General features: G+C 40.3%; 1 protein-coding gene across 1 annotated transcript in view; it reads right to left on the reverse strand.

The window, feature by feature from the left end:
* Nucleotides 1–27,868, reverse strand: part of me1 (malic enzyme 1, NADP(+)-dependent, cytosolic) — an 88,147-nt gene that overhangs the window by 50,269 nt on the left and 10,010 nt on the right. The window contains exons 2-3 of the mRNA XM_044359730.1: nucleotides 7,651–7,784; nucleotides 3,950–4,099 (exon numbers count right to left, since the gene is read on the reverse strand). Coding sequence (XP_044215665.1) covers nucleotides 3,950–4,099; nucleotides 7,651–7,784 — 284 coding nt within the window. The remainder of the gene's footprint in view (nucleotides 1–3,949; nucleotides 4,100–7,650; nucleotides 7,785–27,868) is intronic.

Genomic DNA, 27,868 nt, shown 5'->3' on the forward strand with positions numbered 1-27,868 from the left:
GTGGTTTCCCCCCTTATGGCTTCGACATCTTACAAAAAGTCGGGGTCACATTTCCAATGTCTATGAGTTGTTAACAGCTCCATAAACGAGTGATTTTTTCCCTCAAAACTTCTCACATGGTTTCATTTTAATGAATGTTCATATGATGCAATATTTCACCAAAAATCAAAGATTAGAGAAGAAGTCCAGAAACTGAAAACAGATTTGTGTATCAGAATCTTGTTTTTTCTTCTTTCCTCTCCCATTAATCATCTCACATTTATCTGGTGACCCTTTGGAGGGGCCCAATCCCTAGGTTGGGAACCACTGGAGTAAACAAGCTAACTGTATATAAATTAGTTCAAACTAGCTCCACCTCCAGCAACTACAACAGTAACATTCTGCTTACACACTGATGTTTCAGCATTAATAATCTAATTATGTCATATATAATAACATATCAGTCAGAGGGACCAAACTACTACTTTTACTGCAATACTTTAACTACATCAAGCTCATAATACTTATGTACTTTCACTTAAGTAGGATTTTTCTTGAAGGACTTTTACTTGTACTCACGTATAAGTATTGCGTAAGTTTTACAAATACTTACGTAATGTAGTGTTTTTAAATTTCTGTATTGGTACTTTTGATTCTGAATATGTCTTCCACCACTGGTAAAATGCACAGCTTTTATACAGTAGAGATGGAAGAAGAAAAAGACAGCATCTGGTCTTTGCCCTCCCTCTCGAGGGAGTTTAAGAATGCCTATCTCTTACTTTGCAGCTCCTGACAGACAGCTGTAGTAGCACAGAGTTACTGACCCTTGACCTTCAACCAGGAATCCACTCATGGGCTACCAATGATCATCTATCTCCATCAGCAAGATGAATTGGTTTATGTCACTTACCTCAAGAGCCCCTTGAACAGCAGGACTTACTTTAAAAGGGCTTATTACTAGTTTATTTAGACACTCTGCAGCAATGCACCACAGAGGGCACGGTGACACTGGAAATGACTGAGGTAAACCTTAATTACTTTCATGCAACACTTGGGATCATTTTTCTGCAACAAAACATTATCATTTATCACAAATAAGTACTTTTAGCTGTCAAGCAAAGCACACAACACACATTTATGGTGAAAACAGAAACAAACTTTGTGTGATGAAGACAGACCAACTTTCTCTGCCAAACACTGCATCCGCTCATGAGCTTACAAACCAATAAAATTAAGCATGTCCGCTAATCTTTTGATGATGTGAATGTGTCCCTTTCTCTAGCTCTCCTTCCTGCCTCTGCCCCATCTAAAGATCAGTGAATCAGCCGTGTTTTGACACTTAATGGCGCTTGACCTTTGGCATCTGGTACAGAGCCCGGTGTCGGAGTGTTTAGTCTCCATGAGGCAGATTAACTGGTAAAGTCAGACAAGACAAGGAGAGGCTGCTGCTTCCACACAGAAAGCCTTTATACCTGAGAGCCAGTGATTAGAGACCTAATCTGCTGCTATGGTGGTCCAGCTAGAAGACACGCATGCACACACACACACGCACAGTGGCATCAGTAACTCATTATGAGGATTTCTAGAGAATGCTGGTGAGTAATAAGCCCTATCCATAGATTTAAATGGAAACAGAACAATACTTTACACCCACCCAGCAAAGATAAGAGACACAAGCTGATCCTTCAAGATCATATGAAACTCAGAGTCTACAGCCACACTGGCAGCTCATGTGTGTCATGGTCCCTAGCGTTTCCCTTTTCATCGGCTTGGTTAGCAGAGAGAAAAAAGCCTGGCTGAAAACTTAAATAGATCACAGATATTGTAGAAGACCCCCTGATGCACATTTCCTAGAGGCCCAACTCCCAATCCAGGGGCTCTGGCAGCAGGTCCTGGCCCACTGTGCTGTGAGACTCAGGGAGTGTATAAAATGACTCCTCCAGCCAACTCAGTGTGAGAGGAAGGGAAGCATGCTAAGAATATTTTCCACATAGTTCTGCGGGGATGGGGAAATGGGGAGCTGTTGGGTAACAAAGTTATGTGCATGAGAGAACTTAGGTTTCCAAGTATTTTAAATATACCCAAGGTAAGCATTTATAATAAAACTGCTGGGACACAATTAGGAAAACAGGGGTTTTACAGCTAATCAGAAACACCAGTGGTGGTAATACAAATGAAGCCATCGTTGAATGAAGTGTTTGGACAATTCTGGCACTGCTGAAGAGTGGGTGCATGACAGGGGGAAATACTCAGCAGAACTTTATAGTTGCTCTTTATGTCATTATGAAACTGGGACAAACACATCTTTCAGATATAGGCTGATATCACTCCAACAAAATTACCAAATTCTTTCATCGTAAAAATGCCAAACAGCTAAATGCTTGGTGGTTAACTACGCTAGCTAACCTCTGTTGGTTGGCGTGTGGATTAGTGGATTATACGTATCCTTTTAGATTCTTAAAGGAGTCAGTGAACATAGCTAAAAGCAGTAAGTGAGCTTAAGAGCCTGTGAAGGGCAGTTGACCAGGGTGGTCTTCCTCCTATCTGGTCTTATTAGAGTAAAAACAAACTGAACACTTGTAACCACCTGAGTAAGGTTAAATGCAGGGAGGCAGGGCCAAGCAAAACAGAGTGTGGCCTTGAAGGCAGCACTGAAAATGAAGGCTCTATCAATTCAATATCTACTAGTAACTGCTTAGGGAGTGTTGCTGTCAGATAATGAGAGATTGGACCTGATGAACTTATTTGAGGGAAAACAGATACCAGCAGAGAGATGTGTGTGTGTGAGAGAGAGAGAAAGAGATAGATAGAGAGAGAGAGAGTGTGTGTGGAAGTGTGTTTACAGAAGACGAGGAAAGGAAACCAATGAACCTCTGTCTGCTAGGATCTGAGCCAGATCCACTCAAGGTGAACCCTGAACTGATTTCAACAGCTTACAGCGGTTTGCCTGCAGCTGAGCTGTCTAACACAACTCCAGCTAAAAAGGGCTACCGCAACCTCTAAAATTGGTTCAGATCTCATAGCATCAAAGACCAATTCGAACTTAACATACACATGCTTTAAGAGTCCTTGAGCTTGTGGTTTTGTTGCAATGCATCAAAATCTTTTGACAACTTGCTGCTGGCTTTACTAGATCTGCTTGAAGAGCCGTACTGTACAGTCCACTTGTTTCTGTGGAACCGAGACCAGAGTTTGTTTCACAGATACTAAACTGGTTAGAAAATTATTATCTTCTGTCTATCTATTGCTCAGTTGGGTGCAAAATGTTTTATTGTTGGTACAGAAGAGTAAAACAGGACTTTTAACTACTTCTATGAATTAGTCTTTGAAGCATATACAGTACTATTACAGTAGTTACTTTTGGTATTAGTTTCTATAACTTGACATTTGTTCTTAGGACAATATTGTTATATTGTTGGTCTTTTTAACAATGGTCACCTGTTAATTTATAATTCATCATGCTGTTATCAGTGTTTGTGTTCTCTCTCTATAGGGTCTGTTCAGGTGGACCTGCATTTTGGATCTCGTTATCCTTTAGTCTATTTGGATTGTCCCTCTCTTTTTTGTAGATTTATTTATGCATAACAGGTTTGGGTAAGTCCTCCACTGGCCTGTTTTGAATCTGGTCCACTATTTTGAACTGTTAAAAATTCCATTGTTCAATATGTTCTTGGTGCTTTTTAGTGTACTCTGGGTGAGAAAAACTGTGGAATACTGGGGCCACAGAAGTATAAGAAAATATTGGCTGATACAAAGTGCAGTAACAAAAAAGAAAAACAACCAATACCATAAAACACGTAATAAATAAGTAGCGGAAGACCGGCTGGGTGGAAACAGAGAGGGAGAACAGAATCAGCAGCTCCCTTTAGGCCTGCTGCCTGTTCACAGCAGTGTGAAATGAGCCGAACCAATTTTTTTGTGGTATTTGATAGTTCAAGAGGGCAAAATTGTATGTGTGTGTGTCTCTCACCTTGGTCTTCTAAATATCAGGCCATACTGCTGGCAGGCAAGGCCCACAGTGGGGGTGTAAATGATGGGCATAAACCTCTCGATGTTGGACATTAGTACCCGATAGAACAGCTTCTCGTTGCGGTCCTGAAGCCCCATCAGAAAGACATATCTGGGAATGACAGGGAAGAGCAGGGAGGAAAACACTGTATGTTAATCTTTAACATCTTGAGGATTCATACCTGCTGAACCGAGGAGGCGTTTATTAAAGTCAGATGTTAAATTCTGTGTTTGTGAGCGAGATGTACCAGGCAAGATCAGAGGAACTGTAAGGAAACACTTGAGGGAGAATATGTCAGAGAACAGAGAGAGGAATGGTGGGTAAAGGTAAAGAAATCCCCTAAAAGGGTTGCAAAAAAGTGTGGAAGAAGGAAAACAGAAGAAAATAACTCTGCTCTGAGTGTACAATAACTACGATTTTTTTTCCTATTTTCCAAATGATTGGAAAAATTCACAGACTAAAATTCAGCCTCTCAGATAGCCAACAAACTATTTGTTCTGATTGTAGATTGATCAGGAACTGAAGGTTTGCTATGACCCAAATTAAGCAGAGTACGCCAGAAAGGCAGAGACTTCTCCTAATCAGAGAAGTTTCCATAAAGCCAAGAGCACAAGGTGCCTCTTGATGAGGGGATGAAAAGCATGCATGCCCTCTCTGCTATAGGTGAGGCCACAGCAGCTGCACAATACACGGTGGTGACAGCAGCTCTTATAGAGAAATGTTTTCATATTGGTGAACCAAATTAGCTTCTGCCACATGCAATATATCACATGAGGGGTCTCTGTATGCCTTACTGTAAGGAGGTGAAATTAATTTTACCACAGATTATACACTCAAGTATTACTTCTTACTTCAAGGTCCACTGACTAACTTTTCTGGAGCGTTTACCCACATTGTCATGGAAATGAAAACTGAGCTATCCCAAGACAACTGGGCAAACTCCATCCACTGAAGAAGGCTTTGATGCGATTAAAAGCTAATAAGTGGACCTTGAGTTAAGTTGTTGAATTTTTGCTTACTTTGTGAAACACTACATTATTAAAGTCCCCTTCATTCAGAAAATGTGTTTTTCTTCTTGTCCCTTCAGTTGGATGTTTGCTCTTCACCATGCTGAATGATGTATGTGCAGAGTTTGACACTAGAAGGCTGTTTTCAAATTCATCTGCTGAAGAGGGAAAGTTTCTCTGAGCTCAGTTAAATCTGAGTTTAAGGTGTGTACATGCAAGCATCATTTGTGACATCACAACTAATTTGGAAGCCAATTGTGGTCCAGTATGCAACTTAATTCATGTGATTTAGACACTTGAGGCCTCCAGCGCACATACAATGAGAATGGACTTTACAGTGAAGTAGGAGACATCTTGCGGTCAGCAGTTAAACTTCTGAAATTAAATACATTTGCATATTCATAGATTGTGGATTGTGGAGGAGTAGATGTAATTTTAAAGAAATTCTAACCAGGTAAATGTTTTTTTTTGTGGGAAAACCATATCAGATACAAATTATTCTTTAAAACAGAGTCTTTTTACATCTTACAACATGGCTAGAGGGGATCTTTAAGTTTTACCAAGTTCCCTGCCTCCTGGGTGCCTCCCTCTGGAGGTCATCCAGGCCAACTGAGAGGAGAATCCAAGGTAGACCAAGAACTAGCTGGAGGAATTACTGTATTCATCCAATCTGACCTGGGAATATTTTGGGATCACCCAGGTAGACCTGAGGAACATGGCTGAAGAGAGATACTATCTGGGATATCTGGCCTGTTGCCAGGACAACCAGGCAGAAAATGGAGAGATGGTTTCACAGAGAATGTGAGAGTTTCACTGTCATTCCTATGAAACGTGAAAAAATAGCCATGTAGGATACACTAAAGTCGCCTTTTATGATGCAGTACAGTTCCTTAAACAAACTTGAAAATGAAAACGTAAAAAAAGATATTACAGAGAAAAGGGTTGAACTGTGTTGACAACTGGCTTGAGTTCAATGCTAGATTTTTTTTTTGCAAGATTTTTTCTCTCAGATCAACTTGGTTGCAACACTGATTCACTTGTCACTGTCAATCATTGTTCTGACTCATCAAACAAAACTATTTTTAAGTCCTGACATATTACTGCAGTGTGATGCTGTTTGATTTTGAGCTGGCAAACATTTAAGATTCCCTCTCCCTTCTTAGCCTTAAAAGGCGTGAACACTCACCACACCTAGGAAACAGGATTATTTAGAGTACACACTGCTTGTAAAGCTGTAAATTTGCTGTGTTACTGAGTGCAATGTTTCCTTTATAGTCAGCCTACTGTGGCAGCCAGGACATAATCTATCCCTATCATATTCTATTTTAGCCTGAGTGATCAACCAACTGTGCTCTGTCAGGCTCATTTTAAGTTTGTTACTGTTTTCTAACAACCTCATTGAAAACGAGGTTTGCCTGTCGCTGTACCATTTTACATACTGCAGTATTTTAGTTGGCTAGGCCTCGGAACATCCATTTCCTCTGTTGACGACACAGTCACAGTAGGTACTTGAGTCACTCCATCATCTCAGATCATAAACCATAATGAACTTGTAGTGCTGTTCTGCTTGCTATAATTTGTCACAATAATTCAAAAACCACAACAAAATTCCTTTAACAGCGAAAAAAGTCTGAGTCTAGATAGCTGATGAAAATAAAATGGGAAGCAGGGAAAGCTTTGAGTTATGGTCATAAAAAAGAAATGACAGCGTCCAGCAGTAAATACCAAAGAAGGGTTTGAGAGTTGGGGAGCAGACTGTATGTAAACACATTGGACTTGAGCAATGGCAGGCAAATAGCGGCCCTTAATCCACAAGAGCAAAGCCCAAAGTTGGAACTCACTTAGAGCCCAGAGACAAATTATCAGTGACACTGATAGGGCATGGGAATGACACTGACAAGCTCATAATGACAGTCTTGAGATGTTGACGCTGTGGTGTTGCTATGCTGGAAAATTAAGTGGCTATAAAGAGGCTATCCAGTTCCTGTTGACTCTAAATTTTGTCTCCTGTCAAGCAATCCCTCATCTTTGACATTGGAAATGACAGCTGATGGAACGGCTGTCTGAGAGATGGCGACTAGAATAAGAGGCTCTTTCGCAGACAGATAATATTCAGCACCGGACTCATAATTCAAAACAGTGAACCAGGCTATGACTTCAGTCTGAGGCCCAATACAGCCATGTGGTGCCTCGTTGATCAAACAGCCCAGACTGAAATGTTAGCATGTGGCACATTCATTTCATAATGCTAACAGCTACAACTCATAAGTGCCTAATGAAGCGTGCAAAACTGAGCTGAAGTTTTCATTTGGTCACTGTGGAGGTTATAAAAACACTCATGAAGGAGAACAGGGAGGAGATGGAGAAATTGGAGGGGGAACAGAGGAGAGGAATAGAGATTTGTTCAGTAAAATATATGGTGTTAGGAGACGGATGTAGATCTCTGAGGGCTGATCGCTAATCTGTCTCTCGTGCTTTGAAGGCTTCCAGATGTAAGATCTCTCAGTGTGCACGGAGGCAGGGGAATCCTCTACGGGTTCATGCTGAAATTCAACTCTGCAAAGACTGCTGTTCTGACAGAAGATAAGAAGGTAGTACATCATGGTAGTTGCACCGTGAAGAGGTTTTTGCCTGTGTTTTATGCGTCAGCCCCACCTGTCCAGGTCGTCCCTCTTCATGTCGTAGTTCTTGAGCACTCGGAGCAGCTGGATGTCCTGGCTGATGAAGCAGGGAGGAAGCAAGCCGTGGATCCCCAGCTGGTGACGCTCCTCAAGGGAGAATGCCATGCCCTGCAAACAGACACAAAACACCCTTGATATCCTTCACCATCCTAATATGTACAGGGACACCCACAGTGGGCAAACACCATGACTTGCTCAATCAACTATTAATGGTTTCAGTGTTTGCTAGTCTTGCTGGGTCAGTTGTGTTTTGAATGCCAACTGTGTTTTCCAGCTGATTTTGTGTCTGAGCAAGTGAGCCTCAATACAATTCACTGACCTCTAGTCAACGGTCTCCCCCATGACTGACAGGGTGATATACAACACAGGACTGTGGAGCATTTTAATATAATGTTTGTACAGTGGTCACACAATCTGGGGCTAATTTGAAATGACAGGATGTAGTGACTTGGGATCAGTCATTGCAATTGTTGATATCCTTTGAAGGTGCAAAAGATTCTAATCAAGATCAATTACACAAGTTTTGCTATTTACTTTCTATTTACTATTTCTTGTTTGTCATTTTATGTGGGGGGTTTTTGGTTGTTTTTTTGGACATTTTGGAGTTTTAGTGAAATATCTCAACCACTATTTGATTGAATGCAATAAATGTTGGTATAGATATCCATGGTGCCCACAAGATGAACTGACTATTCCTCTAGTTTCACTGGATCCTAATGACTTTGATGATTCCTTGACTTTTCCTCTAATGCCACCACCAGGTTTACATTTACAGTTTTGAGTGAAATATCTCAACAATACTTGGATGGATTGCCATGACATTTAGTACAGATATCCATTGTGCCCAGAGGATGAACCCTAATCACTTCGGTGTTCCCCTGACTTTTCATCTAGCATTATCATCTGGTCCAAATTTTAATCTGGCCAATACTTTTGTTTATGTCCAAATATCTGCAAAACCTTTGACATTCCCACCAGCCACAGTTACACTTTGTGTTTAGTGCTAATTAGCAGATGTTAGCATATGAACATGCTAAAATAAAATGGTGACCATGGTGAACATACCTGCTACCTAACATCAGCACGTTAGCATTTCCATTGTGAACATGTTAGCTTTTAGCTCAAAGCACTGATAAGTACAACCTCACAGAGCTACTAGCATGACTGTAGACTCGTAGCTCTGTTAAAACTTGTTTTATGTTTTCTGATAAGTTATTACTTTTGGTAACAAGATATTTAATTTCCTTATGGTAAAGCAGTCCTAATAATACTCATTCTTGTTGCTCTCTTGGTATTTAACACCCCTCCCTCAGCTATGTTCTGAAAACTCTGTCTGAACTTTGAACAAATGAATATTGAGGAAAATATCCACCAATCCTTTCTACTCAAACATTCCTGACTGATGAGAGAAGCAGCGTGTCAAAAATGTCCTCTGTTCTGCCGGGGTGTTTGCTCTCAGAGGGGCTCCCTCTCGGCTAATCTGTGTTCAGAGAGGCCGCTGTTAGCTCGTATTCTGGCGTGATGTCCGCTTCCACCAATGCACATCCTCAAAGACAGACACGCAACAAGGCCCAGACTAATAACCTGCTTCACTTAACTTTACTTTGGCTTTTATCTTGGTCACCCCTGACCACCAAAAGGGAATATTGAAAAACATGCACATGTTTAGTGTCAAGGTTGTAACCCTGAAGAGTCTGAACTTCGACCTATGCGGTTACTCCATAGAGAAGACAATGTCTCCACTGGGGAGAGGTGATGTGAGTTGATATGACACAAGAAAGTGGTGACAGTGTGAGATTGAGGTATTTCAGCTATAACTCCTCTGCTTTAAAAGGGGGAGATTGATCCCAAAAGCACCCAGCACTAGCATTGTCCATATCTGAAACGGGCACAGCATCCCCTTCTATTCTCTGCAAGTGAGGCATGATATGGTGGGCATTTTCATCCTCTCTCTCTCCATAAAAGACCAGCGACCCGGTGAAACCTCATCCTCAACATGCCAGCTACTGTTGCTGACTGGCGAGACAGAAGTAAAGCCACGCTGTGAACGTCTCTGTTTTGGACCGAATCCAGGGATGCTTGGTCCGGGCCACCACAATTTACAGCCTTTCCAAGCCACTGGCACTTTTGAGTGTATCGGGTTGTGTTAAAACCGTTCTGAGGTTGTAAAAAATGTGCTCAATCACACACGGCGCAATACTAGAGGGAAGTAGAAAAGCATACGACACAGATTAAAGCGTTTGGAATTTAAGTTTGGTGGTCTTGACGTCAGACAAACCATCAGCGCTGACCACAGACACACTTCCAAATCTTATAAGAGTTACATAATGTTAAATAAAAAAAAACATACGGCCTCCAAACTGGTGATTTTAGATTAAATCTCAATGAATCCTGATGGTAATAAGGCTAGTAAGAAGGGAATGAGGGGATGGAAACAAGCCAAAACATGCCATTTCCTGTTTGGCACAACATCTTAAAGAAATTAGTTTGTGTTTGTTTACTGTCCTCAAGCTATTAGCAGGAGGTACTGGATGGCCTTGCATAAGTTAACACAAAACCACATGTCATTAAACCACACAAACAATGTCATTTTTTGGTTGACAGTACTAAATTATCTGGGAATGATTGCACCAAGAGCATTGGTTATTTCAGACACTGAAGTACGAGTCCCGATCCGTCCGCCGTTCACTGAGGCTCAACGCACTCTGTACTTAACGGACCTCAAATAGACAGAAGCAGCTCTGAATTACAACCTTCCTCAATTATCACAAAAAATTTTCTATTTTCCAGAGAACCAGCTGTTCACTTAAGACTGTGTGTTCGTTTGGCACAGCAGCTTGCCCACGATGCACCACCGCTCTGCTCTCTTGCAGCTGACCATGAGGGATAGATGGGAGAAAAGAGTCTTAAAATACACGAGGCAAACTGAGCTTAATATGAGGCTATAAAATAAGATTCAGTCCTCAAACAGACTCACACTGCTCTTTCATTAGCTGAGATATACTCGGAGTAGCACTGAATACTGACATTCTCTCTGTCTAATTTTTTATGTGTGAGGAATGGCCGTCTCTGACACAACTTAAATTTGGACACTGATGCTAAGATGCTAAAAAAAAACAAAACACAGAGACATTCACCCACAAAAATGGGCACGCATGAGTCCTTAATCAGCAGAAACTCAATTTATTCATGTTCACTTTCATTTCCTTTGAGAGAAACAGCCCTTATTATGCAGGACATGGACATGCTACTCTATAATTAGCACACATACACAATTTTGCCTACATTTTACTTTTCAAGTGTTTTTAACTGTTCTTAAACTTTTTAGAGTCATATTGATTCTGCAGAAAACTGGTCCCTGTGACTTATATATTTAAGACATTATTAGATGGTTAAAGCTGATGCAATAAAGCGGAGCTAGTTTGAACTACATTATATACAGTTTGGTAGTTTAGTCCTATGGTTCCCAACCTAGGAGTCGGGCCCCTCCAAAACGTCACAGTAAATCTAATGGGTCATGATATGATTGATAGGGTTGGAAAGAAGACATCTGTGATTCATTTGTGATTTTATTTATTTTTTACTTTTCTCTAATATTTGGTTTTTTTTTTTTTTTTTCCAAAGTTTAATGAAACCGTCTGAGAAGTTAAGAGGAAAAATATCTCTTTGATGGAATTGCTAATAACTCATAGACATATAAAATGTGACAACAACTATACTTTTTTTTCTTCCTCACAAGCCAACCACTTTGTTAATATTGAGCAATGAATTTAATTTGGTTTTTTTTATGTAAGATTCTAATATGAAAAGCAACCATTAACTACAGCTGTCAAAAATGTAGTGGAATAAAAAGTACTATATTTCCTCTGAAATGAAGTGGATTAATAGAGCAGTTGCATAAAATGAATATACTCAAATGAAGTACAAGTCCTTAATATTGTACTTCAGTTAAATGGTAAAAGGACAGCACTTATTTAGCGCTTTTCTACCTTAACAGACAAGACACTGTGTCAGAAACGGCTCTGTATCAATCAATAAATTTCCTTTATGTCAAACGTGGTCTAAAAAAGAAAAATATAGAGTAAGATATAAGATAGAGAGAATAAAAACAGATGTGACATCCAGTCAGTGAGAACAAATAGACCCATGAACCCAGAGCGCACTATGCCTCATTAAGAATAATTACCCACACAACTCCATGGGCCCTCAAAGGCTGCCAGTGTCACATGTGAAACAGATACCATCCATGGAGTTAGGCCCAAAATGACCAATTAACATGCCCCACAAAGGAGCAGGCAGCTTGGCCGTCCAGTGGGGGAAACCCTGGCCTGCAGAGTGACTTTATGATTGAAGATACGGCTGGTTGGGTTGGGTCAAGGCCGGGCACTGGTGAGGAGGGAGAAAAGAGCAGGGGATGGGGGGTGCTTTCATGGCAAGAAAGGATTAGCAGTGCACGGTTCATAGACTTTGGCTGGGCAAGCGTGGGAACCTTTGACGCCAGTTTTGACGTCTCTGACTTTTGCCTTGGGTATTGGCTTTGCAACACCTTTGTTCTCAGCATGCAAATAGAGCTGCCAATCTCTTCAATCCCAAGGTCGGTGTCTGTTGGACCCTCTGTTTGTCTTTCAGTCAACGTGTCTGTCAGTCAACCTTCTCAAGCATCAAGACAGGACATTCTCTCAACATCGGCCAGCGTAAATACACTGCAAGAACGGTAATCCAAGACTTTCATCTTACTATTGAAAAGTTAAGAGAGCTTCAAACCAAGAATATTTGAAGCGGTGCATTCGAACTCTGGCATGTTTCATCCTTTAGTTTGGTTTGTTTCACCAGTTACAAGCAATGCTATTTTTACTCGCACATAATAATTCCTAAACATTAAGAACTGTGAGTTTCACTTCTCTTGCTACTGAAATGTGGTTTGTTAGAAATGAAAGCATTTTGGTTCTTGCTCCTCAAGAACCAAAAGTCTCTAACCCACCACTCATACTGTATACATTTTTAACTCCTTGTTAATTCTGTCAACAGTCACTCATTGGCTTGTAACCCAAGTGTGGGAAGTGTGAACCCCGACAAGCCAAAAACACAACACTCAAAGAGTTTCCTTCTAGCTTTATCAATGCTTTTTAGCAATGAAAAATAAACTGCACACCAACATTTTCCATGACTCTGCTTTTTGATATATCTTCTTCTACTAGTGTGGTAACAAACACCCACACATCCACAGCCAAAAGCTCAAAAAAGTGCACACACACACCCACACACTCATGTATACACACAAACCATCCCTATGTTTGTTTGTCTGAATACAGGTTTTCAAATGTTCGACTGCTGCTCCGCTTGCTCCCTCTCCCCTTGGGAGCCCTAAACTGGGCTGGGCAGGATAAACCCAAGAAAGCTTCCACATGTCTCTGACCACTTCTGAAGTGCCCGCACCCTCTGCCAACACATGTGACGCCCGCAGCTTCATGTTCCAGAAGCCGTGGTAACAACCAAAACCTGTAATCTACCCACTGGGCAGTGCCACCCCTTAACCTCGGACTGCTGCCATGCCCAACCCAAACATTCGGAGGAGAGGAAACAGCCAATTAGTTCACCAGATGGCTAAACAAGAAAGATGAAAGTACACGTCCTTTGAAACTGATAAAATGCCTTTCTGTGCTTCCCAGGGAGTTCAAAGGGTGAGTTTGTAGCAATTTTTCAGTGCAAAGGTTTAGAAACTTAAACATTCTGCTACCTCAACCTTTTAATTTCCATGTGCCACAACCACACATAGCTCTGTCTAACAGTGGCCCTGTAAGGAGGCTCCAGTGCAGCCACTCCCTTCATTACAGTTAGGCTACAGTTTCCCCCGATCTGGAAAGAGTTAAATTCCTTAATTCCACTGTTTGGTTAACTTCACCCAAAGGAGTAGGTTCCTTATCACAATATTCACACTGTTCTCAAACTTTTCTCACACATCTTTCTCCTTTGATGTGTTTTTTTCATATTTCACTTTCTGTGTGAAAAGTATTAAGTTTATCTGATGCAAATTCCTACAGCACCAAAAAAATCTATACGTTGACCGGTCATATAGGCTAACATTAAAGGAGCACTGCACCAATTTTACACAAGTTCAGTTTACTATTCAGCCTGTGAAAACAGCTGTATTATGGGTCCTGATGCTCTTTCTAAAGTGAAATGATGATGTCATCAGGGTTATCTACAAATTATTACTGAACGCCTGAAAGCTCTAATATATCAGACTTTGCACTTAATAACACAGAAGAGAATGAAAACCAAACAAACCCAAATTTTTATATAGGTATATAATATAGATATGATATAGATATAAATGATATATATGATATAGATATATAAATGGTATATATAGTAGTAATATATTTTCAATGCAGTGTTTTTCACAAAACCAACTCTGCGATCATAAAAGTTGAGTTTTTGATAACCTGAACCTTCGCAAGTTGTAATCTTCGAAATCTTTCCTCTCTCTACCATCCATACCTTATGATGTGACCACAGCATAACAAAAGATGCCATCATGCTTGCACTATGGGAAATGTAGGATCAAACATTTTCAGAACGCGAGCCATACTACAAAAAAAGTCACGATATCTCTGCCTATGCTGCTTCAATTTTGACCATTATTTTTAATATACGTATGTCGCTCGCAAGTCTCCCTACTTTGTGGCAGAGCAATAATAAATTGCTGGCATACCCCTATAGGACATAAAAATGCTGACTTTAGTCAAAAACTGTAGAAATTGCAAACGTAGCAATATACCTGACAAATCAAGGTACTTTGTCATAATGATGCTAAAAATCCTGTAAATGCAATATTTCCAATCTTGCTTGCTCATTGATTAGCAGAATTTCCTATGACGACCTAATGCAACCAGAGATATTGAAGGGACAGCTACGTCAGTATAAACACTATGACAAAATCTTTACAACGCTTCCAAGTGCTGAAATCAAAATAATTGTACAAAGACTCCAGTTGTAAGGTGTAGTTATCAGATTTGTCACCAAGTTGCATATACCTAGAGCTTGGTGAAAGTAAAATTGGGACTGAAAGGGAGAAGATTTGCCGCCATGGAAGAAATCCAGGAAGAATCGCAGGAGGCTCTGGACACAATGACAAAAGATGGCTACAGGAAATGGTTCCAGGAGTGGGAGAAGCACTGGTAGTGTATCGCATACTTTGAAGGGGATTATAAAGGTACTACTGAAAGATTTATGATAATAGTTTTTTGTAACAGTTTGGGAAATTTTTGGGTCCAACCTTATATGTTACAGGCATAATTAATATGTAATGAATAAGGCAGGTTTCCAATCAGCTCTGTACAATTTCACCATTATGGAAAAGAACTTATACTGATTTTATGATTGAATTATCGTACATTGAGGAGTTTTCAGAATTATTGATTGTACATTGTACAAAAGGCTAAATTATCATACAAACAATAATTATCGTAAAACCTGACAACACTTAATCTCTACCAGTTGACAAATGAAAAAAAAAATGAATGAAAAAAAACCCTACTTTCAATGCAATTCTGAGACTTTTGGTAGTATCTTAGGGAAACACAAGGTCATATAAGGCAGTTAAGCACAGTGGGAGTACATGAAATCATCTCTTTCCTTTAGCAGTTATTTTTCTGTCCTCTTTTAATATAAATATGGTTTGTGACTCACTACGAGACTAAATAACTGGTTTCAATGGACAGTTTTGTCAATGTGCTGACAAAGAAAAACTTGAACCAACATCTTAAACCCTCAAAAACCTTTCCACTTTCTGGGAAACTCTAAAATTATGTAATTCCACACAAAGCCATGATTGATTGAGCTTGTGAGATTCCCAGATAAAATGGGAGGAGGGGACCTTCCTACTCATAGTCATAGCCTCAAACACACAAATCCTACTCCCAAATAAAAATCTGTCAAAGTGTTGGATGTTCCCCTCACTCCACCCCTCTTCTTTTCTTGTGTGTTCTTCAATGGAAATGCCCTCTGCACCGGGAGAAACAGCCCCTATTGAGAGAGACCTGAGCTAACACGATAGGGAGGCCTTTCCCCATTGAGCCACTCTCAGCCACAGTCGCAGATCAGACACGGAGACAAAAGCCCACAGGCCTTCAACAGGGAGAGGGCTCAAATGTTTGGCACTGAGATACGGCCTGGCAGAGATGTGTGTGGCCACAGAGCACTTCTCTATTCAATGCTGTGTGGGAGAGGGAGTGCTTTCTTTTCATAAGAGGGGGAGCCGGAGCACTACAAGAGATGGCCTTCTTGTATGACTTGTTTATCGGTAAAACCACTTGCTGAAAGTGATGTATAGTGATAGCCATCTTAACCCCGCTTCCCCTCATTTATCTGCATTGCATTCACATCACATTAGTGCCACCACAGCTTTTTTTTTTTCTCAACGTTGAACCTAATAATTCAGGTTCACGTCTGCTCTATTTATGAGGCGTCTTAAATAAAAAAGTGTTCCAAAGTGTTTTATGACGTTAATACAGAACAATGAAAAAAAAGTAAATGGAAAAGCAGATTACAGTAAAAGTAGGTAAACCACATCAGGCATACTGACAAGCCATAAAAGGAATGAAGTGATTGAAAAAGTGTTAATGCAGGTCTTTAATTAACATTTATTTTAAAGACAGGAAATTGTTCTATTCTTGTTGAGTTTGATCCACAGTCTAGAGGACAAAGATGGGACAAAGCCAAGTTTTAAGTCCTGGTGAAAGTACCAAGTCAAGTCTTAAACTTTGTGTTTGGAGTTGTAAACCTTTTTATGCACGCTTCACCAAAATGTTTTCTGTTATTAAACAGATAGTTAATGTTGTAAATTTACAGAAGTAATGAATGTTTTTTCCCCAAAAAAGTTATTTATTACTTTTAAATGAACTTAAGAGCATGATCAGTTTTGCCTTGGTGTGTTATCCCTGTGACACAGAGACAATCATTCCTGAGCTTAATATTTTGCTTTTCACTGTCTGATTTTTACTGACCGCAGCAAAATATTTATATCTGAATGTGATGATGTCTGTCTGCTGGTCTACACTGCCAAACACACCTCTCCTCTTACTGGCACAAGGTGATTGGCTGTTGTGGGATTGAATAAAAGTATATCCATTGAAAGGAAAATGGAGAGTTGGCTGAGACATGTGACTCAAATGCTAGAAGATCACCTTTAGTTTTAAGCAAGATGCCAAATCCCTGACTCACACTGTGGATGTTCAAGAAATATCTCATGATTTAGGACCACAGAAAGCCACATTTTAAGGAATACACTTTCACATTTACTTATTTGCCAAGATTTAGATTAGAAGGTCCATAGCTTATCTTAGCATAAAGACTGGAAGCTGGTGGCAACAACCTAGCTGTGTCCAAAAGTAACAAAATCAGCCTACAAGAACCTCTAAACTTCACTAATTAACACGTTATATCTTGTTTACCTTTGGACAGAGCAAGGCTAGCCGTTTCCCCCTGTTACCAGTCATGAGAGTGGTATAGATCCTCTAATCTAACTCTTGGCAAGAAAGTAAATAAGATTATATCCTTGAAACTCAAACTATTCCTTTACTGAACAAACAAGGTTTTAAAGAAAGTGCTGCACTGACGAGCTGTTTGGATTGCAAATCTCTGAAACAACTAAAACACATCAGGAGGCAAAAGTTCCCCAAATAAAAGAAACCACTATGCTATCAGAAAAATAACATCCTGTTACTTCATTTGTTGCCTTTATTCAACTGTCACTTACAATGACATAATTTGGGTCAGAGGAGATTAATTGTACTGCATTTTGTGTCATTTGGAGGATATACAGCAGAAAATATTTGTGCTGGCAGTAAAATATAGAGCTCCTCCGATGGTTGCCAACACAAAAGTTGACTTTGAATAAACCTGAAATGAAACTGGTGGGGGGGCTAAAAATTTGCGGACAACAGGACTGTGAGAAAGTCGACTATACTGGTAGAGTTCGCCCACACTGCTGTTACGCCATAGACCACTGTATCTGGATTCACTTGTGCTAGTGATGTCAGACCTCCTCAGACCAGCAACCTCTCTCTGCAGCTGACCAAACAGGGAGCAGAGGAGTGCTGAGCTTCTTCCCATAAACACTGCCATCAGCGCCATCTACTCTACCCCGCGATTACTGCCACGTGTTCTCCACACACTGCGAACAGGACTCCAGCAAAAAAGACTGCTTGTTCAAGCGAGATGTGCAGCATATATTAGCATCTCACTTAATCAAAGCAATAGGTGCAATCAGCAGAAAAAAAAATATATCTATGCAAGAACAAGAAACAAACACGCATAGAGATAGGAATTTGGATTTGGCTTGAAAGTAAAGAAGTTTCTTGGATTGGAAGGTTTACTCATGCCCACGTAAACATTTTTATTCTTAACTCTGAATACAATATGTGTCCCAGACATGCAAAGTAAGCTCATTTTGGAAACTAAACCATGCAGGAGACTGGTAAATATTGAGAGTCAGCAGAATCTGAATGAGTAACTTGCTATCACAGGAAGCCTCCTGATGAGTTCACTGGTTTGGTGACCCACACTGGGGGAGACTCTGGCCAACAGCTGGAGGAAAGACTGAGTCATACGCCTCTACGCCTCCATCCCCTCTCCAGTGTTTATAAACACACACACACACATACATTCAGGCGCCCGCATATACACACAATAAAAAAAAAAAAATAGTGATGTTAATGCAGATTTTAAGTCAAGTCCTCACAAACAAATGCAGCCTTAAGCTTATGAATGCAGACACACAATGTATACACAGGTGCATTCTTCTGCTGCTTCATAAACACACTCACACACACACACACACACACACACAGACACACAAAACTGTCCTGTTTGTGTCCTGATTCAGAGTGTAAATAGATGAGCTGTGAGTCTATTTAATCCTGCCGCAGAAGAAGAACCGCACGACGTCCACATTGTCCAGCAGCTCCTCTTGTTTTATCAATAGCGGCATGTGTGTCTAGACGTTGTGAAAACAGCTGGTGGGGGTAAGAGAGTGGATAGCCCAGTGGAATGACAGATTCATCCCATAGTTATCATAGCTGGGATTAGAGGATAAGATCCAAAGATGAGAGAAACAGCAGGGAGAAGAGTGACAGAAACAAAGAAAAGAGCGGGAAAGAAGGAAAGAAACAAAGTGGGGAGTGGGAGGCAGGGTCGCTTTTTCATGAAGGCCATAGAAAGACTGATCAGGCCGCCGGTGTTTGGCTGGTGGGGCGACCGGTTCACTTGATGTAACGGGCCACTATTCACGGCTCTTTTAGGCTGTGATCAGGCTGTTATATAACAGCAAAACCACCAGACCACTCACCACCACACTCAGCTCAGCCTCTGTACGGTGCTGCCACGTAGAGAGAGAAAGAGAAAGAAAAGACAGATCTACAGTGCAGCAGAATCTATCAGAGGCAGTTTCCTGCTCAAATGTGGTTTGAGCCGTGAGCAAAGGAATCATTTAAAGCTGAACTAGGCAGGATTGTTTGGTAAAAATAGGCCAGCTTTACTTGTAAAAGTTAGAAACTGTGACTCGCACCGAGAAGAGCATCCCAGCATATCATGCACATATCTGCCACGGAGTGAAGATATTAGCAGGTAATCTTCCCAGAACACAAGAACCATTAACCGATAAAAAGAAATGACACTGTCGTCTCCTGTGAGCATTCTTTCCAAATCATCAATGAACGTTTTGAGTATCTCCAACCCCGACACACGTTTACATCCCTGCACATTCGATCCGCACTGGACCCAACGATATGAAGTTCAGATTTCATCAATGTCATATCAACTGATTTCTGTGTTTTGGGCCCCCTGTCATAACACAGCCAGAATACCGTACAGTTTGTCATGCGAGCTGTGTGGAGGTCCATACAAATATCCAACAACAACCACTCAAGCCCGGTTAGATATATATCAGACCAATCAACAAACTATGGAGAGCATTTCCCAAATTTCCATCCCACATAAACAACTAGATTCCGGTGTTGTGGATATACTACATTATTCTATCATGGACTGCCTCATGCCTCAAATATTGTTGTCTGATTAAAGAATAAAGAACGGTCAGAAATGGAATCTGCATGAAATTCAGAAAACGAATTGATACTGCTATCAAAAAAGATCTTTCTACATAACTCTCTCTTTGCTATGTGTGTGTGTGTCACTGAGTTCTTCTACAGTACATTCAGTCTTATAGTTAGTTAGTCTTCTACTGGTTTCTCTAAACAATGTGAGTGTATATGCGACAGGATATAATGCTGTTTTCATCCCGTGTTTTCAGCAGGATACCCTAGAGAGAATGAACTGAATGACCTTGAACTGATCATTATGGAACATGGGGGGAGGGAAGCAGGGTTGACACCTTGACACCTAAACACAACAACACTGGGTTCATCCAGAGTGGAGTTCATGTGCTGATAATACCCCTGTGAGTTTAGGGATTGCTGTCATCCTTTATTCACAATTACTACAAATGAAATGTTGCATGATTTTAGTATTAATTAATCATTATGATAGGAATGAGACTTACTGAAAACAAACAAGACCGCCAACGCCAGCAGATTAATTTACAGTAAAAATAAAGGTTGGTTTATTGATACAAAATGAGACAATGATGCTTCACTTTTAGTGCAGATGCAGCTACTTTTCCAAGTTTCTTGTTTGTGGCAGTGAATCCCAGTATAAACATGAGAAAAATACTAAAAATATTCAGAGATTTCACAACAAATCAACACTTCATAAATGGCTGTAAACTAAGAGGCCCAAGAGAGTTTTACTGGAGACACATGACACCAGCCAGATCACAGTCTATTTTTTCACCACTAGCTAACCAGCCTCCTCTCAACTGAACACAACAGCCAGCTCAGAGCTGCTATGTCACTGTTTTCACATCCACAGCAGAAGGGTTTGGTCTGCCCCCTCACAGATTACCGTAAAACATTAACAGAACTTTTTTTTTTTTTTTTTTTTTTGTTATTGCAGTTTTGCGGAGGTGAGAGGTGATAGAGCAAGAGTGTATGAGGGGAGAGAGGTGGAGGGAAGGTGGAGAATGAGAGTTAAAAAGAGGAGAGACGAATGAAGCTTGGGCAGATTGCAGCCTTTTATCAAGAACCTGATCTGTTCCTGTCAGTGTCTTTCACCTCTTACACGTTATTGCACAATCAATCAACAAAACATTAGTTCTATATGGGAAGCCCTTCTATCAACCTGATTCTGATGTGGATGTTTTGGAGGATCACATAAAAACAACCATTCTGGGGTAATCAATGAATCCTTGTGATTCTTTTGTAATTTCCCACATGAAAATGTTTATAAAAGCTGAATATGTGATAATCCCAAATGTTGGTGTTGGCCTTCAAGATCCCATATTGGTCAAACTCTTAAGGAGGTGGAAAGAGAGAAAAAGAAAGAGCGAAGGTTTTAAACCTCAATAGTGTCTTTAGTGGTTTCCAGCGCACAGCGGAGACAGTCAACTATAACCCCGCTCAGTGACGTAGGATGTGTTCTCATGTGTTCCCTTTCGTTTTACATTAGAGTAGGTGGGTAAGTGTGTGTTGGAGGGGTGATAAAAGTGAGAAATGAATGCATTCATTCATGCCAGTTTGTGCACGCATGTGTGTTCATGCTCGCTCTGCGTTTAATCTGCAAAACATACAGTGACCATGATTCTGAACGGAGGTGGACTGGTTCCTGTCCAACACAAATACTGACTCTCGTGCTCAAACCGTTGACCCGTCCCAGAAATATTTGTCTCTACTTTCTTACAGCCCCGCCATCCATCCACCCCCTCTCTTTTCTAAGAAGCACTTAGAAAGACAGTGTGTGCGCCTGAGAGCGCGGTCGCCGTCAATCATCCACTGAATGATGGGATATCTCTCATACCATGGGGGGTCTCGGGATCGGTGTCGGTGTCAATCATCCAAATTATACACCTATATGGAGTCTTCCTGCAGATGTTCTTGGGTTTCAAAAAGTCAAATTCTGCAGGTTTCATGGTAAACTTAAACCACATCTTTTTAAAGAGCTACATATTGGGCCTACGCTTCACAGGAATGCATTTCCTGATTTTGAGGAAGCAATTCCAATGGCCTCACTGCACTCATTGTTCCAAATGGTCATAGCAGTCATCCTACACTATATCAATTCTATAGGCATCAGCAATCAAGTGGAAACAGTAGCAACATAAGAAGGCCATCCATCTTGAAGCAGAGTCATCCTGCTGCGGCTGCAAAGAACTTGCATATGGCTTCAGAGAAACGTGACCTGAGCTGCGTCTCAAAACCAAACCACATACTGATTCTAACCAGGGTTTCATGCTGAGAAAATAATGTGATGACTTTTTGTTCATCACATACAGTAGAGCTCAGGGTGTAACAAAGTATTTTGCATGAACAAAAACTATGAACAAAATGGTGTTACCATTCTGCATGTCTTTCTAGACTTTTGTGCCAAGTAAGTATACTCTAAGATGTTAGTTTTTTTTTTCCTGTTGTCAAAAAATCCCATGAAAAGACTAATCTAGCTAATAATGGTAACAGTCTGTTTCTCAGTACTCTCTGACTTCAATACCCTGTCTGTGGCACTCAGCCTCCAGCCCCTTTTGTTAATACTGGATGTAGATCTTTAAAAATGTGTTGCACATACATAGTTTTATTTCAGTAAAATGCTTAAAGACAAAAAATCCTAAAAACAGCTGGGCACTGTAGTTTTTAGCATATGTTACTTAAACTGGAGTAAATGTATGTGTTTGTTGGGGACTATTTTTCACAGCGGAGCAATACACATGTTGTATCCCAAGTTGTATCTTTTAACTTGCTTGCTTTTTTAGCGTGCCTGATGAAGATGGAAGAACAACTCACAGCTCTGTGAAAAGTTTTTTTTTTTTTTTTTAATTGTGGTGAGACAGCTCCATCACAGAAAACAACCAAACAATAAATCAGTTAATAGCTAAATATTTGGAACGGAAACATTTTGCTTTCTTATTGTTAAAATTTCGAAGTTGGAAGTTTGATAGATGTCTGTCATTGTATTATCTGTATTATTTCTTGTTATTACAAAATTGTGAAGTACATTATTTTATAATCTTAAAGATATCTTTCATCATCAACTGTGACACATTAAACAGTTATTCATTATTGCTGATTCCAACTTTTTACTACACTGGCTTTCTACATACTTTCATTTCCCAACTGAGAATTCACCTTCTGCAGCCAGGTTGAGTAGAGGTTAAGTAATTTCCTGAGGTTATTTTAGCGGAACGGCACCCTGGACCCTTTCAGCTGGGATGTGACCTCACTAACCAATTCTGCTGCCTGGTTGCTTGTTACTTTTTTTACATCTGTGTTGTCGAACAGCTTTAAATCTATGCCCATCGCCTCTCCACGCAGCAGTGATTTCTCTGGCCCACTCCCCTACAAATACATGTCCTTTGCTTACAGTGCTGGCTGATCTTATATCTGCTTAAGTTTAAGACAGGGACAAGCATGAAAAATAGAATCGTAAGTGTGGCTTTGCTTTGGAAACAGCTCAATCAGGGATTCCTGTAAAAGTAGAGCCAGGAAAGCACATCAGATTATTTAGAGGAGCAGGCGGAACAGTTAGGCCGACACACGGTTAGCACATGTTCACTGGGAGTCCGTCAGAACGGGTCAAACACAAATGTAAGCACACGGCTTCCAAAAATGCTTATAAACTTGCGAGAATGTACACAATGTGTCAAAAGTGTCTGAAAAGTCAATTGAGTTAGACATTTACTTCAGTATATTTCAGTCAAAGCAAATCTGAGCATACCAAGCTTCAGTCTCAACATCCAAGAGTCTGAAAGAGTCTGAAGCAGCGATGTGACAATGAAGGTCAGAGACGTGTGTGCTTCATTTCCCAAAGAGGTGAAGCACTGTCACACATCCTAAAGGCATCGCAAAAAGGCCTTCAAGTGACCCCTCCCTCCCGCCCCCCCGACACACTCCTCCTTTTAAAAACTCCACGCATGCCAAAGAATCATACGCTGACTGACCCCTTCCCTCTGGCTTTCTGTTCAACACATGACAGGTGCAACAGTTTACCAACCAGTGCTGACCATTTTCCTTAAAAACCACTCCTCTGTCACCTCATTACTTTTCAATTCATCGTTGTGACGATGGAGCGACGATAGACCTAAAACTAACAAACCGCACAGTGACAACATTTCTAACCATTTCATAAAGGCCGCCTTGAAGTAAAGTGTTTTTGCTCTTTGAAAATTAAGAGTGAAGGTTTTGTTAAATGGTCTTAATTGTATACAGAAAGTGAAGGGGAGGTTCATCGATGGGTTGTGGCTCCTGCCTGCAGGTGCAACATCAAAGAATGGAAAACCCTGCACAGCCTGGTCTAAATTAGTTTGAACGTGCATGCCTCTTCTATTTGCGTGTATAAGAGAAAGTGAGTATGTGAATGTGTGTGAGTGTGTGTGTGTGTGTTCAGTTGGCTTACTGAGGAGAACCTTGAAACACTCCAGAGCTACATTGAAGCCGGTCTACATCTTGTTAAAGGGGAAGTTCCCTCTCTATTGGAAATTCTATCACAAATGGCCACAACGAATCTCCTGTAACGACTTCATGGTTACTCAAACGTTTCCTCAAGTGCCATAAAGACCACCATATGAAAGGGAGAGAGATGACATTTTTGTTTCTGCAATCCATTTAACATCTTTAACCTCTGAGTGTCGACGAACAGCCATGACACACATGGGGATTTGGTGAAGTATTACTTTTCAACCACAGGTCCCTGCAGGAACTTCAAGTTTTAAAAGTAGTGACTTTATTTAAAAGCTTAGCATTGTGCTAACGGTTCAACGGATGTTTGAATGGAAATATAAGCAGGGTTAGGGTTAGGTAAAGTAGTGGGGCAAAGGAAATGCTTGAAGATGGGCTTTGGGATACTGTTTAAGAACTTTGATTATGTGGTTTTACATAAAAAAATGAAAAAAAGAGGTGTAGTATCAGCCATTCATGTCATCAGTCATTTATGATGACGTGATGTTATGTGTCACATGAGGTAATTATTACATTACCAGCTTTTATTATAAATTTCACCCATCTATTAGGTCATCTATTTTACTACATTTTGAAAAGATATAATGTCCTATTGACATCTGTAATAATACAAATGACTAAAGAACCAACAATACTGAGCTCAACAGTATATGTGTGGTTCACTCCACATGTTTAGTTAATGACAGTCATTTTTTTTAATAATCTAAGTGCTTGTTGTTTATTTGATATTTCTGCTCTTTAGTGGCCTTTGACAAACTAAAGTGAACTACAGTTCTTGTTTTTCCATCTAGCCTCTCTTCCATAATGACATACTGAAGTGTCTTATATCCTGCAGTGGCTTAGAGGCAATCAAAGACAGCTCATTATCTCCTGTCTTTCTCCTCTTCATGTTGGTAGACCATCAGTGTTCAGTGACCGATAGGAGTGCACACTGAGCTCAATAAACCTGCCAGAGGGAGAAACACCAGACCACCTGTATGAAGTATCAGACAAATGGGTCATTCAGTACAAGATGTGAGACAACGGTGCTGAGGATGATCATCATCACCAGAGAAAAACCAAGTGGATAGGCATAGGCTGAATGTAAAGTAAAAGGTTTTTTTACATGAATAAATGCATGATACAGTACACAGTGTTTAACCTACAGTATGTGACAAGGCCTGTACATTAATTTAGTGAAAAGTGGGTCTGGGTTACAATATCCCCATACTTGTACAGTAAATCATGGGTCAATGATTTGAACCTGTTTGCTAAAGGAAGGTTAGAATTTACAGTCCGTGTCTAATCTTTACATTCACTATTTGTCCATCTTTCATAAAAAGCACAGAAGAAATTGCAGGAACGTATGGGGCATGGACATCACATGAAACACACAAAGACACTATTAATCATTTGTGGAGCAGAACGGAAACACCTCAGTATAGAAACTATTCAGTGCCTCAAGGAAAATGCAGGCTAATGAGTTCAGCAAATATTTGTCTGCAAGTTATTTTGCGTTTATTCTTGACAAGACTCCGGTACAGTACATGTCTCACAATGGCTAATCTCGATCTGCTTCTGAAGAAAAGATAATGGTAAGGTTCAGCAAAAGGCCACATGCCAATAAATATTTGAGGGGAAATGACTAATAATAAATAAAATAAAAGGTGTGATAATGCTAACTGGAATGTAACTCTGAAAAATGACCTCACAAATCATTTATTCTTGTGCTAAACACAAAGATACAACTTGGCACCTGATAAATCAAATAAAAATCACTTTGATATGAAAATTTGGCATTTCCCCCCATATGAATCATATTGTTTAAGAATTTTTGTTTTATCAAAAGTCATTTTCCAGCTTGTAGTGGAAAAATCTGCTGTATTCTGACTTGTTAAGACTGAATATGAAGCTAAATGATTGGCCAGTGTCATTCATCTGTCCATGTAAGCTCTTATTTCTGAATATGTAGGTATTCAGTGTGAAGCCACAGAGTAGCATGTTGCCCTATTGTGTTCAAATCCTGTAGATTTTCTCAGCAAAGGCCAGATGCCCCCCATCTGTTTCCTGCTAAAAGGGGCAGCATAGGGTTCAAGAGGATTGCCCTGTGAATAAAGCCTGTTAAATCCATCCCTTCCTCTCAGGAGGAAGAGAAAGAGCAACATCAGCTCCCATCCGTCTCTTCTCAGGATCTTACAGCCTGACTAAGCTTTTCCCAATGAATGCCTCTCAGTAAATGTGCCGTGTAAGGCCTGCATGTGTACTCTCATTCCTAAACAAATTTGGTCATTAGCAGGCCGCGGACTATGGTGCTTGAACTTTGTTCAGAGGGCCAAACGCATTAATCAAAAGATAGCTAATGTTTTCTCTATCAACATACTGCAGTGTGCTAATAATCCCTTCAGATAGAGCCCTGAAAAATAGCTTACAAACAAAATGAGGATTAGTCAAGGCAGAAATAGAGCTCTGTGTGCTGTTAACTTTATTTTATATGTTTGGTTTGGAGAAAGAGCTTGACCCCCTAGTCTACCATTTGTTTAATCTAACTAGAAGTCTACATGTCTTCTTCTTGTAAAAAATGTCATCACACTCCATTTGTGAGTATACAAGGGACTGAGTTTGCCTCAGTTTATATTAGCTAAGTGCTGTTGCTTTGGTGTAGACAAGGTTACCATTTTGGCCAATGTGGGACTAAGCACTTGATGCAATATAGCAGCAATTAGCGGTTATTTCCAGCGGCTTCCATTAGTGTAAAAAAGGTCAATAGTGTGCACATCCAACCCCAGCTGGTTACAGGTGCAGGACAAAAAGCAGCTAACAAAGAAAAAGGAGAGGTTGTCCACAGAAAACACAGAAATTTGCAAGCTGATGAAAACCTTACAGGCCATTGCATCAATAGAAACTTTTGGGAGCTTGCAAATATCAGTGTGCTGAGTTACACTAGCATACCCAGGTGAAAAAGCCAGGTAACAGAAAAAGCTAAATTCCTTGTTATTGCAGTCCTGATGTGTGGTTATCTAGAAATAAGGGGCAACAGGAAAAAAATCAATGGTCTATAATGGCAAATTTTTTTTACCTTGAACACTGCTGTTGCTAACAGTGAGAAAAGTAGATGAATAATACTCTTTTGTAAAGGGAATATCCATTGAAATACTACTAAGTTGACTTCTTCTATGTATGTGTTTGTGTTTGTACCTAATAACTAATTCTTTTAAATTCTGAACCAAGTTAAGTTTGCTGTATGCCATATTTTTGACTGTATGTTTGCAGCATATTTGCCATATTGCTGTACTTTAGATCTATTTTTGCTTTACTTTTACTTTCACTGCTCTTCTTTGTTTTCAGTAAACAGAATGGTCAGTAAACAGGGCATGTATGCTGGGGAAAATAACTGAGCGATCTTGGCATGATGAGAAAGAAAGACCCCACAAGTGTTTGATGTTTGGTGTGTCAGTTCCCCTGACTTCACTTGCTATCTATTAGAAAGCTTCAAGATGAACTACAGCAAATCTCCAAATCTGCCATTAGAGAGCAGACAGCAATTCCTCCTCTAATTTACTCCTCATTTTCATGAGTCATGCTATCCAAACCGCCCTAGCAACAGCAAGCTCCAAGACTGACCAAAAGGAGCTTCTTAAATTCCTTATCCTG

Source organism: Thunnus albacares, chromosome 8 (assembly GCF_914725855.1).
Source record: "Thunnus albacares chromosome 8, fThuAlb1.1, whole genome shotgun sequence".
NCBI classification, from domain to species: Eukaryota; Metazoa; Chordata; class Actinopteri; order Scombriformes; family Scombridae; genus Thunnus; species Thunnus albacares.